Source organism: Delphinapterus leucas, chromosome 14 (assembly GCF_059928025.1).
Source record: "Delphinapterus leucas isolate spDelLeu-1000000601 "Yukka" chromosome 14, BTC_Dleu_Yukka2, whole genome shotgun sequence".
Lineage (NCBI taxonomy): Eukaryota > Metazoa > Chordata > Mammalia > Artiodactyla > Monodontidae > Delphinapterus > Delphinapterus leucas.
In genome coordinates, this window is record NC_143142.1 from 25,884,826 (window position 1) to 25,898,344 (window position 13,519).

General features: G+C 45.4%; 1 protein-coding gene and 1 pseudogene across 4 annotated transcripts in view; both read left to right on the plus strand.

Moving 5' to 3' along the window:
* Nucleotides 1-13,519, plus strand: part of MAPK1 (mitogen-activated protein kinase 1) — a 92,776-nt gene that overhangs the window by 54,174 nt on the left and 25,083 nt on the right. For all 4 annotated transcript variants that reach the window (XM_022551410.3, XM_022551404.2, XM_022551403.2 and 1 more), the window contains one exon: nt 1,166-1,355. In XM_022551410.3, the coding sequence (XP_022407118.1) occupies nt 1,166-1,355 (190 nt within the window). The remainder of the gene's footprint in view (nt 1-1,165; nt 1,356-13,519) is intronic.
* LOC149747591 (non-histone chromosomal protein HMG-14 pseudogene) lies at nt 1,362-13,511 on the plus strand (annotated as a pseudogene).

Genomic DNA, 13,519 nt, shown 5'->3' on the forward strand with positions numbered 1-13,519 from the left:
GCCTGGGTAAAGACTGTGTTTGAAAGGTACAAGTGTGAAGTGTGCTGAGGAGGACCTGATGAGAGAAGGTTCCGGTTCTGGCCGCAGCAATGTTCCCACCAGTTTGCCCACTTTGCATTCTGCCCCTCCAGGGAGAGGCAGCTCACTATCTCCAGGCAGCCTTTCCATTTTTATTTTATTTATTTTTATTTTTATTATTATTTTTTAGCCTTTCCATTTTTAGACAGCTCTGTCACTAAGTTCTGATGATATTTTAAATGAAATGCCTCCTCCTGCCATCTGTTGTCCTGCTTTACCTTTTGCCTTGAAAATCACATCTCTGTCAGATGACAAGTTTTCCAGTCATGTTTCCTTCAAATTCTGTACCATGTCTCATCTAGCATGAATCTGTAGATCTGTAATATTTACACAGAAATGAATAAAAGAAATGCAAAAACACTAATGAAATAATATCGTGGTGAAGTTAAAACCTAGCCACTTTTATAATTTATTTTCTGTGGGAATGAATGAAGTTAGCCATAACTAAAATTTTATATGCTGAGATACACGGATAGGCAGGAAAACAAGAGGAGCTCAACCAGGACAGGCCCCTACCTAGCACAACTTCCAACAGTCTTACATACTTATTTATACTCTTAACCTTAATTGAAGAGTGAAGCAAATAGACTGAGGGTTGAGTTTAGTAGCAAATGTGTTCTGGGCCTGTGTTTCCAAAAGTTTTATGGTTGATTTTTGTCGAGAAGGAGGGGGACAAGAAGGGAGGTAAAAGAACAGTGACGTTTTGAGTTGTTGCTAGGCCAGAGAGGAGGGAGTGCCTGGTGCTGGCCCCCACCCCTCCCCCAGCCCTTCCCAGCAACCCCAGAGGGCGCCTGTTGATGGTGGACAGCTTGGAGACCAGGACTCATCCACACCACCTGCGTCAGGTCTCCGCTAGCGCATCACTGCGCATATCAGGCAGGCGTGGTGCCTGCTGTCTCACAGGACCTAGGAAGGAGTTCACGACTTTCCGATTCCTTCTGTTGAGGTGTACCAAGTTTTCATCAGGTTCTCATTTCCCTCCCGAGCCTCATGATGTAATAATGGACCCTTTGGCTTCGTTTTGTTTTCAGTGCTTTGCTAAGTGTGACCAGCTATTTTGGTGTGTTACCTTAACCTTTCCAAACAGATATATAGTACAGGACCTCATGGAAACAGATCTCTACAAGCTCTTGAAGACGCAACACCTCAGCAACGACCATATCTGCTATTTTCTTTACCAGATCCTCAGAGGGTTAAAATATATCCATTCAGCTAACGTGCTGCACCGTGACCTCAAACCTTCCAACCTGCTGCTCAACACCACCTGCGATCTCAAGGTCAGCTTGGTTATTTACTCTTAGGGTGATATCTGTTGAAAAACTCATGTTACTGGGGCATATTTATATTTATTGTTATTCAGATTTAAAATTACACCAGAAATACATGAAAACATTTATGGCAAAAAAAAAATGCAAGTAAAGGGTGCTAGTTCTCTTTTTCTTCTCCATCCCATTGCTCCTCCTTCTCCAGAGGTAACCACTATAACAAATTGGTGTATTTTCATCCAGAGTTTTTTCTGTGCTCTTACATACACATGTACTTTTTTACTTATGTATGTAAATAGGATTATGTGTACATTAAAAGATCTATTTCATTGGTCACCTTTTTCTTCGATAAATTTTATACAGTAAACACTCAGAAAACAGCAGAAAAGTTGACCTTAATGATTTTGATTCCTAAATAATGCATTCCCAATAAATAGGAAAACCCTAGATCCTTTATAGTCCTTAGAGTTCTCTTAAAAATGGACAGCATTGGGCTTCCCTGGTGGCGCAGTGGTTGAGAGTCCGCCTGCCAATACAGGGGACACGGGTTCGTGCCCCAGTCCGGGAAGATCCCACATGCCGCGGAGTGGCTAGGCCCGTGAGCCATGGCTGCTGAGCCTGCACATCCGGAGCCTGTGCTCTGCAATGGGAGAGGCCACAACAGTGAGAGGCCCGTGTACTGCAAAAAAAAAGGGCAGCATTTATATATATTTCTATTTTAATACATGGCAGAGCTAAATAAGGAGGGAGGTCTACAGCTGTCTCCAGTATGATGAAGGGAATGTGGATTCAGTCTAGTAAAAATGCATGTGAATTTAAGACCTAGATGAATGAAATGACATCCCATGTTCATGGATTGGAAGGCTTAATATTGTTAAGATGGCAGTACTTCCCAGTTTGATCTACAGGTTTAATGCAGTCCGTATCAGAGTCCCAGGTGGCTTTTTTTGCAGAAATGGGCAGGCTGATGCTGAAATGCATATAGAAATTCAAGAGACCCAGAATAGCCAAAACAGTCTTATGAAAGAGCAAAGTTAGAGGACTCACACTTCCTGATTTTAAAACTTATTACAAAACTATAGTAATCAAGACATTGTGATACTGGCTAAGAGTAGGCATATAGCTCACTGGAGTAGAATTGAGTCAATAAATAAACCCATATGTTTTTGTTTTTTCATTCATTCATTCATTTAGTCATTTATTTTCGGCTGCGTTTGGTCTTTTTTTTTTTTCCCGATACGTGGGCCTCTCACTGTTGTGGCCTCTCCCGTTGTGGAGCACAGGCTCCAGGCACGCAGGCTCAGCGGCCATGGCTCACGGGCCCAGCCGCTCCGCGGCATGTGGGATCTTCCCGGACCGGGGCACGAACCCATGTCCCCTGCATCGGCAGGCGGACTCTCAACCACTGTGCCACGAGGGAAGCCCTGCGTTTGGTCTTTGTTGCTGCGTACGGGCTTTCTGTAGTTGTGGCAAGTGGGAGCTACTCTTCATAGCGGTGCACAGGCTTCTCATTGCAGTGGCTTGTCTTGTTGCGGAGCACAGGCTCTAGGTGCACGGGCTTCAGTAGTTGTGGCATGCGTGCTCCGTAGTTGTGGCTTGCGGGCTCTAGAGCACAGGCTCAGTAGTTGTAGCACACAGGCTTAGTTGCTTCGCAGCATGTGGGATCTTCCCAGACCAGGGCTCAAACTCATGTCCCCTGCATTGGCAGGCGGATTCTTAACCACTGCGCCACCAGGGAAGCCCCAACCCGTATGTTTATGATCAACTGATTTTTGACAAGAGTGCCAGGATCATTCACTGGGGAAAGAATAGTCTTCACCAAATGGTGCTGGGACAGTTGGATAACCACATGCAAAAAAAAATGAGTTTGGGCCCCTCCCTGCCTGTACTATGTACAAAAATTAACTTAAAATGGATTAGAGATCTAAGTTTAAAGGCTGAAACTAGAATGCACTTAAAAAACACAGGAGTAGGGGCTTCCCTGGTGGCGCAGTGGTTGGGGGTCTGCCTGCCGATGCAGGGGATGCGGGTTCGTTCCCCGGTCCGGGAGGACCCCACGTGCCGCAGAGCGGCTGGGCCTGTGGGCCATGGCCGCTGGGCCTGCGCGTCCGGAGCCTGTGCTCCACGGCGTGAGAGGCCACAGCGGTGAGAGGCCTGCGTACCGCAAAAAAAAACACAGGAGTAAATTCTTGCAAACTTGTGTTAGACAGACTTCTTAGACATGACACCAAAAACACAAGCAACAACATTTTTTTTTTATAATGGATTTCAGGGAGTTCCCTGGTGGCCTAGTGGTTAGGACTCAGTACTTTCACTGCTGTGGCCTGAGTTCAAACCCTGGTCGGGGAACTGAGATCCTGTAAGCTGCATGGCGTGGCGTGGCGTGGCGTGGCGTGGCATAGCCAAAAAAAAAAAATATTTCATCAAGATCAGAAGATTGCACTACAAAGTAAATCGTCAAGAGAGTGAAAAGACAACCCCCAGAATGAGAGAAAATATTTGTAAATCATATATGTGATACGAGATTTATATGTAGAATATATGAAAAACTATTACAGCTTAACAACTAAAAGATAAATGGCACAATTTAAAAGTGGGCAAAGAATCTGAAGAGACCAAGGATCTAAAGAAGGTATACAAACAACCAATAAGTACATGAAAAGATGCTTGACATCATTAGTCAGTGGGGAAATGCAAATCAAAACCACAGTGAGATACCACTTCACACACACTACGATGATATAATCAGATGATAAGTGTCAGCAAGAATTCGGCCCCAGGTGTATACCTGAGTGGAATGAAAACATGCATCCGCACACAGACAGATATAGAAATATTCATAGTGGCGTAATAGCCCAAAGGCGGAAATAATTCAGATGTCCAAATGACGATGGATAAATAGAATGTGGTGGATCCATACAGTGTAACAAAAAGGAATGAAGTACTGATATGTGCTACAATATGGATGCATCTTTTTTTTTAATGGATTTTAATGAGTTATTTATGTTTTATTTTTGGCTGCATTGGGTCTTCATTGCTGCATGTGGGCTTTCTCTAGTTGCGGCTAGTGGGGGCTACTCTTTGTTGCGGTGCGCGGGCTTCTCATTGTGGTGGCTTCTCTTGTTGTGGAGCACGCACGGGCTCTAGGCACACAGGCTTCAGTAGTTGTGGCACATGGGCTTAGTCGTTGTGGCTCGTGGGCTCTAGAGCGCAGGCTCAGTAGTTGTGGCACACGAGCTTAGTAGCTCCACGGCATGTGGGATCTTCCCGGACCAAGGCTCGAACCCGTTTCCCCTGCATTGGCAGGCGGATTCTTAACAACTGCGCCAACAGGGAAGCCCAATGTGGATGCATCTTGCAAACATTATTAAGTATGTGAGGGAAAGAAACCAGTCATAAATGATCACGTATTGTAGAATAGATGTGTCTGTAGAGATGGAAGGTAGATAACCAGTTGCTGTGGGCTGGTGGGATTGGAGAGGCATTGGGAGAGACTGCTGATGGGCACAAGGTTTCTTTTTGAGGCTATAAAAATGTTCTAAAATTGGGTAGTGGTATTGGTCATATAGCTCTGTGATATAATACCAAAAACCATTGAACTGCACACTTTAAACGGGAGAACTGTGTAGTATGTGAATTATATCTCAATAAATTTGTTTGAAAAGTACATATAGATGAATAGCAGTGATCATTTTGTGGACTTCACTTCCACAGACGTTCCTGTGGGAAGCTGTGTAAGATATACCTGGCAAGGGAGTTGAGTGTCTGTCCCTGCAGTCTGAAAACTGATAGGTCAGGGGTCTGATAAGCAATAGATGATTGCAGTACTGTCTGCTGTAACACACACAAAGGAGAGAGGTGAGTTGGTTCTGGCCAAGCTGTGAGGCATCGGGAAGGAGGATTGTCATGCTGTCCCTCTCAGCATGTCAGGCTTGCAGTGGGCGAGTGGCTGTGTTGGGCGCAGGCAGAAGGAACAACAGAAATATAGTAAGAATAAGAAGTAAGGGACGAGTGCACCAACACTGAGGCCTGCGCTGTGTGGCTGCAGCTTTGGTGATCACTGAAGTGTTGATCATGAAGAGCCTTCTGGAACTATCTAAAAAGGCAGTGGGTCCTGTCATCAGGCAGTCATCTTATCTGCTATCGTTGGGTGTTTAAAGCAGGATGGCAGATGTCCTGTGAGACGTTGTGGAGGACAGCTTCCTGCATCAGATATGACTCGGTTGGACTCTGTCACCTCTTAGGATCCTTCTGAGTTAAATTCATGTACTTCCTACATAGGGTGTAGCCAGATCCCTGTGCATGGATCTGTGCAAATGAGAGCCAGGTTGGCACACAAGGAATGGCCGTACTTTGTCGGCTCTTAGTGATTTTCTTGAAAAATTACAGTGAAGAGCGGCCAGGCAGCCCAGCTTCGTGAAGGCTCTCGGCGCGCTGCGGCCCCCAGGCACCCGGCACGCGCCCGCCCCACCACCACTATGCCCAAGAGGAAGGTCACCTCCGCCGAGGGGGCGGCGAAGGAGGAGCCCAAGAGGAGATCGGCGAGGTTGTCAGCTAAACCGGCTCCTGCAAAAGTGGAAACGAAGCCAAAAAAGGCGGCAGGAAAGGATAAATCTTCCGGCAAACAAAAGGGAAAAGGGGAGCGAAGGGAAAACAGCCTGAAGTGGCTAACCAAGAGACTAAAGAAGACTTACCTGCAGAAAATGGAGAAACTAAAAATGAGGAGAGCCCAGCTTCTGATGAAGCAGGAGAGAAAGAAGTCAAGTCTGATTAATATCACACACCTGGTCCTATCAGTGATCCGTTTCCCTTCTTGTACAATCCAGAGGAATATTTTTATCAACTATTTTGTAAATGCAAGTTTTTTAGTAGCTCTAGAAACATTTTTAAAAAGGAAGGAATCCCACCTCATCCCATTTTTTAAGTGTAAATGCTTTTTTTTTAAGAGGTGAAATCATTTGCTGGTTGTTTATTTTTTGGTACAACCAGAAAATAGCGGGATATTAAATATGCAAGGCTTTGATTGTCTTGGGTGTCAGCTTAACATTCCACAGATGGAGGGTAGCTTTTATATCCTATAATACAAAGCATACTAAATGGCAGTTTGGAGTCAGTTGTCCATTTAATGTCTTAAACACTTTAAATTACTTCTCTTCCCACATTGTTTTTGGTAGAATTGTTTCCTAAAGCAAACCACTCACCCCTTGATCTTGGCTCTCCTGGGCAGAATTTTGTGCACTTTGTAACATCTTTGGTCATGGTAGTCCAGTTCTTCTAGTAACTGCTAATGTGCTGTGACGATTGACAATTTGAGTATGTAGTGTATATGATATTAAATTGTGAATTAGTGGGACTTACGATGTAACAGCATATCAATATTTGAAGATATTGGTACTTGATACCCTTTGAAGGAAAATTTGCCCCCAAATTTTAAGCTGGAAAGTCATTGGAATAACTGTTCAGAAAAGAATCACAAGTACATGATTTTTTAGGTTTTTGGTACATATGTTGAGAATTGTGTACAAATTGAAATGTCTGTGTACTGATCCTCAAAACAGCCAATAAAATCTCAATTATGAAAGAATTTCTTGAAACACATGAAAAAAAATTACAGTGAATATTTTTATGTCTCCTAGTGCTTTATTTTCTTTCTGTTTCTTATCACAGTCCTTTTATGGCAGATTGCTTTTGTTTGTTTTTGGAGAGCCATTGTTAATATTTTAAGTATGTAATATTTCTGGGCAAAGTTGACTTTTACTTTGACTTGAAAATGCTCGTCCTTAAGAAGAAGCACAGAACTAGACTACTTTGTCTGTTGTCTCTTCACTGTTTGTGGACTTGTCTTTACCTCGGGCCATTTTATTCACTGCTCACCAAAATGGACACCCACACTGATATATATGTCTTGTTGGCCATCTGCACAATCCAGGCATTGTTTTCAAAACGCAATTTTAACACACACTCAGAAACACAATAGGATGTTTTAGATAATTTACAGCAGTGAAATTCACCCACATTTCAAAATGTCCATGTGGGGTATACATCATCCACATGGGCATGAATATTCAGGAGAGACTCTCATTCCAGAGATGAGTGTGGTATGTCACCGAGTCACCGATTTGCCGTGGGAGCGTGTCCAACAGCCAGGGCACGTGAACGTGGGAGGGTGGAGCTCTGGACTCACCGAATGCCCATCATATCCTCAGACCTTGCGGTGACCATGATGCTGTCCCACGAGCCCTGTACCTAGAAAGTTTGTGACCAGTGGCCTTACTGACTTGTTATTTGGTCCTTTTTGAATTTTCAAGTAGGTAATAATGTCACATTTTCCATTAGCTTCTGTGTTACTAAGTATTTTCTAGTCTCGAGCCCTCAGGATATCAACTCTTCTCAGTGTCTTAGACCTTTAGTTTTTGGCTCTATAAACATGCTTTGTACTTGTTACCTGAAGCCCAGAGACCCAGCAGACACCAGCCTCTCAGGGCCCTCCTGAGACCCTCTCCTTGTAGGCTTCCTCTTTATTTCTGAGGGCCGCAGAAAAGCAAGGGCTGTAGACCCTATTTCGAGATTCTGCTTGCATATTTTTAATGAAACTGCCAGGGGAGTGTGGTCTCCAGCAGTCCATGTCCTCGCCGTTTGCGTACTGAGCCCCTAGCAGCCCCAGGAGGAGTTCCAGGCTGCTAGGCTCACAGCACGTGTGGTTCTGGGTGTGCATGGGAAGGAGGACTTTGAAAGATACAAAATGAAACGTCTTTGGGGCTCGCTTTTGTTTTATGAGAATTTGAATTTGCTCAACGCAAAAAGTAGCCAAGTAGGAGTGATAGGTCATTTTATATTTCTTGTACTGTATCCTGGTTGTCTACCTTCCTTCTTATGGAATTGTAATGAATTTTATTACTTTTTTATTTTGAAGCCTTGACAGTTTTTTGGTTAATGCTGTATTAGCTTTCAGTGTTGTAGTGTTAAAGGAACTTTAAAGAATCCCATGAGCTTTCCATTGATGACCATGAGTGGAGTTGTGAAATCTTTTTTTTTTTTTAAGATTTATTTATTTGGCTGCGCCGGGTCTTAGTTGCAGCACACGAGATCTTTGTCGTGTGCAGGATCTTTAGCTGCAGCATGTGGGATCTAGTTCCTGGACCAGGGATCGAACCCAGGCCCCCTGCATTGGGAGCGTGGAGTCTTAGGCACTGGACCACCAGGGAATTCCCGAGTTGTGCAATCTTGTAGAGGTCTAAACCCTACATCACCCTCTTTATTTTTTAAATTATAATCAAAAATTTTGAGAACCTGCTGGTTCTGTGCCTTATACTAGGAGTGGAGGATACAAGTAATGAAACACGATCCTCCTTATACCAGCTCACTATTCTGAAAATTGGTAACTAAAGGGAAAAAAGGATTAAACATTTTCCCTGTCTTTCCAGTGAGATCTGGGCATCAGGGTAAGAAAATAGCCCCAGTTGATGAATGATGGCTCTTCCTTAAAATAAATGCCAGCTAATAAATGCACAAGGAATAATAAAATTAGAGAAGTCGCCATTTTGCAGCCTCCAGTGACGTAATTGATTTGTGCAATATAATCCCTGGACCCTCTGCTCAGACTCCAGTCCCCTGGGTGGGCTGCCACCGCCTCCCCATGTGGACTCCCTGTTCACCTCACACCTAGACCGTGTCCTGATCTGAAGCCCTCTCTCAAGCCCACCGGGCTGCTGCGGTTCCTCCCAGCCCACAGTGACCCTCAGGCCACAGGACCCCTTTTGATGGCTTCCAGACAGGAGGAGCGACTGCCGCTTTAGTTCTTGTTTAAAGAAGGAGCTGTACTGCAGCGTTCCCCATGGAGAAGGAATGCTGCTAATTCTAAAACTTGGGCTTCCCTGGTGGCACAGTGGTTGAGAGTCCGCCTGCTGATGCAGGGGACATGGGTTCATGCCCTGGTCCGGGAAGATCCCACATGCTGCGGAGTAGCTGGGCCCATGAGCCGTGGCCACTGAGCCTGCGCGTCCAGAGCCTGTGCTCTGCAACGGGAGAGGCCACCACAGTGAGAGGCCCACGTACCGCAAAAAATAAAATAACTCTAAAACTTTTCCTTCTTCATCTTGCCACTCTGAACAATGCAGTTTTTTTTTAACATTATTAAGTATTAATGTAAGATTTTACATTAATGGTAATGCTGTACCCTGGTTTTTACTTTTAAGAGATAATCAGTAGTTCAGATACTGTGAGAAGTGATCAGTACTAGAGTCTCTTGCCAGTTAATCCACCTGAGTTGCTATGCTTCCTATAAACATTTGAAATAAGGCATTTATTCACCTGATGTTGAGAGCCCACTCCACTTAGGGATAAAAAGTTAGTTGAGTATTGCCTTTTTCTAGGGACTTATATTCCAGCTGTGGGGATGGGCATATATCCAGCTAACTGTCATGGATTGTGGGTATGTGCTTACATATAATACATGTCAAGCAAAGTATACAAGAGTTCAGAAAAGTGAGCTATTCGTGGGATTGGTGTTGGTTCCTGGGAAACCTCTCACAAGAGGTCACTTTCATGCTGGTATTTAGGGTCAGGGAATGGTGAGCATCAGGTCCTCAACTGAGAGGGCGTCGCGGAGTCAGGAAGGGCATGGAACTGTTGGTAGGAGCAGATGTGGCACAGAGATGGTAGTAGGAGACACCCGAGCAGACAGTGTGTGGAGGGTCTTTGCTTAAAGAATTTGGGCTTTATTTACTAGGCAGAGGGGATTGGTTAAAAGATTTTTGAGCCAGAAAGGTGATTTATGTTTCAGAAATAACACTCAGGCAGGAATTTCAAGGAGGACTCAGATTGCAGTCAGGTAAAGCGAGTCTCCCTAATTCCAGACAGACTAAGGCCCTGTCAGTTGAGATGTTGGAGGGGCAGCCAGTTGAAGAGCCACTTGGGGAGGTTTCAGCTGTGGGGCCACCCTTCCCTCACACACCCCCAGGCAGTTGCTCTGGTTTCCCAAGGTCTTCCTGTGGCTGGCATCTCTTCAGTGTTCCAGTGTCACTGCACGTGGGTCCTCCTCAGAGAGGGCTGGTCTGTCTTAATACGCACGCTGTCTGGCACCACTATGTTAGCTGTGTCTTGCTCTATAACAATCACCTCAAAATGTAGTGGCCTTCCAAAGAAGAAGAAATTGAGGATAAAAAGACCAAGTGAAGGCAGAACACAGAGGGTTTTTTGGGCAGTGAAACTATTTCTGTATGACAGTGTACTGGTGGATACATGTCATTACACACTTGTCAAAACTCATAGAATGTACAACACCACGAGTGAACCTGAAGGTAAACTATGGACTTCAGGTGATAATGATGTGTCAGTGTAGGTTCCTCGACTGTAACAGACGTCCCGCTCTGGTACAGGATGTTGATAGTAGGGGAGGCTCTGCCTGGCGGGGGAGGCAGGTGTACATGGGGAACTCTTTGTACTTTCTGCTGAATTCTGCTGTGAACCCAAAATGGCCCTAGAAAAAGAAAATCTGTTATTAAAAAAAAAAATGTAGTGGGCTTAAACAACAAGAATCATGTTTGAGCTCATAGTTTCTGCAGGTGAGGAGTTCAGTCAGGGTGCAGTGGTGGGCGGTGACTGGTCTCTGCTCCAGCCTCTGGGCCTCGGCTAGAAGATATGGGGGTGGAGCCTCAAGTCATCTCCCACAGGGCCTGGCAGTTGATGCCAAGGAACGGCCACGTGTAGCCCACGTGGCCTGGTGTCCTCACAACGTGGGCAGAGGGTTCCAAGTACCCCAGTGGAGAGAGCCAGGTAGAAGCCACATTGCATTTTACGATTTTGTCTCGGAAGTCTCACAGCATCACTTCCACTATATTCTGTTGGTTTAGGCAGTTACAAAGGTTTGGCCAGATTCAAGAGAAGGGAAGATAGATCCTGCCCTCTTGATAAAAATTCAGCCAAAGATCTTGAAACAGGAGCATGGGTAAGGGTTATATTGGTATGACCCTCTTTAGAAAAATCCAGTCTGCCACAGCTGTGTTTAAAGTTGCCCACACCACTTATCCTGTCTTTGTAGATGTTTAAGAATCTCATCAAGCCTCCCAAAGTGCGGCTTCTGTTACTTTGTCCACGCTCCCAGAGGTGTGTGGAGACGTCAGCCTCGGTACTTGGCCTCACCGAGCTGGGAATTTCCTATATGCTGTTTTTTTTTTAATCTGGGATTTGTTTTGTGGTTCCACTGACCCACAAAAAGCTGTGGATGAAGTCTGGACCCATCCACGCTGTGTGGGGCTGAGTGTAGTAGAGGGCAGTGAAGGATCTGGGAATCCTGGTCAGGGGCTTGCGGTGCATTTACTCTGCTGCTGAGATGCAGTATTTCTTCTCTGAGCACACGACTCAGAATATGGCTTCAAGTGTCCATTTACATGCAGAAGGCAGACCAAGTGCTGAGCTTTGATTGAACTTGAATCAGAGGATGAGGTGTTAGCCCTGAAAAAAGAGAAACTGTGGACTGTATTGAAAGTTGAAGCCACACGGAATTGACGTGAATTGGTTGTAGTCCAGCGTGGCAAATGGTGACTTCTGGATGGCTTAGAGGACCCACCTTTGCATGTAAGGAGAAATCGCTCCTCTCTTGCTTCCTGAGCTGGAATCACGCCTGCAGGGATTGTACTGCTAGTGAACTGAGTATTCCTGCAGTTCGTTTCATGGGACTTGGTAGAATAGGCTCTAAGGAAACAAACAGGGTGCAGGTATGTCAAAAGCCTCAAGATCAGTCAAGCTGAGGTTAGAGCTTACCATGGTCCCCCTGTAAAACTTATGGCCCTCCATCAGCCCGATCCTCCGACAGGCCCGGGACTGTCGAGGGTGCGACGGCATCAGCAAGCTGGCCGGCTCGAGAGGTGAGGCTGGTGCTGGGGGGCACGAGGTGGTGATGGAGGCCAAGAGGGGACTGTCAGCTGCAAGAGGGCCCAGACAGCCTCACCATGCAGCTCTGTTAGGGTGCGCTTAGAGCATAGCCTGTGGAAGAGCAACTGGGGAAGCAAATGTGGCATTGGCTCCTTTTGAAGATGCAGTGACAGTATGTCAAAAGATGGAAATTGGGCAACACAGATACGTCACTTCTCTTGAATGCTGCGGTCGAAGCAAGCAGCAGGGCCTGTGGGGTCAGAGGTGCCACATGGGGATGCCAGTGTCCAAGGCTAGAGGGAAACACTGGTGAAGTGGATGGGAGCATTCAGAATCTTTCTGAATTGTCGAGAACTTCAACTATGGGATATCTGAGCAGAGGTTGATGTCCATTTACGTCTCATGAGTATCTCTGAGGTGTGTCCCTTCCTCCTTATCCTATTTTTATGGCCTGAGCTCAGACCCTTTTCACTTCTTAGGTGAATTAAAGCAATAAGCCTCCAAAGTGATCTCTGTCTTCCAGGCTGCCTTCTGCTAGACTCTGGCCTGTCTTTGTTAACATCTCCCTCTCTTTCTTGGGTTAGTTCCCCAGGAGCTAGGAATTAAAATATCCTGCAATTGTATGGGATTAAATATGTTATAGTTACTTTCCTTATACATTGGAGCTGGAGTAGCACCAAAGCGTTGAATGGTGAAAGGCCAGCAAGTACTTTTGTGAATCAGGAGAAATTAGAAGCTGGGTGTTTGTTTTTTTAAAAAAGATTCATCTTCAATATGTGAAATACCTTTTAAAGGTTTGGGAGTGGGTTTGGCTACGTGGAGGGGGAAGGAGGTAGGAAGAGCAAGTGGAGGACCAGCAGGAGGTCAGGTCTGTGGAGAGAGGGCGAGTGTGGGAGAGGAGCTGATCCCACGGTGATCACCCCCAAGCGTCAGCAGCAGAGGTCTGGTCTCCTAGTCTCTAGTGGGTAGCCTTATTTTCTGAGCAGAACAGTTTTTGTCAAGTGGCCTAAGCAAGGTTGCTGTGGGATAAGCAGATAATGAGAGGTGAGGATACTATCCTCTGAAGATGTGTTCTGTTCAAGGCTCCTCCAGCCTGTTCCTGTCTGATGTGCGGCAGCTGCCTTTCAGATTGTGGTGAGGATTAGGTAAGAGTGAGTGTGTAGAATTCCAAGAAGCATCTGCCACATAGGAATGGTAGCAGTTACTTGTCATCATTACTGCTGTTGTCTTTTTTGTGTTTATGATGTTTTGATGTTAAATTGGTTAGAATCTCTAAGAACGTGTCCTGTTATTTTCTCTCTTAG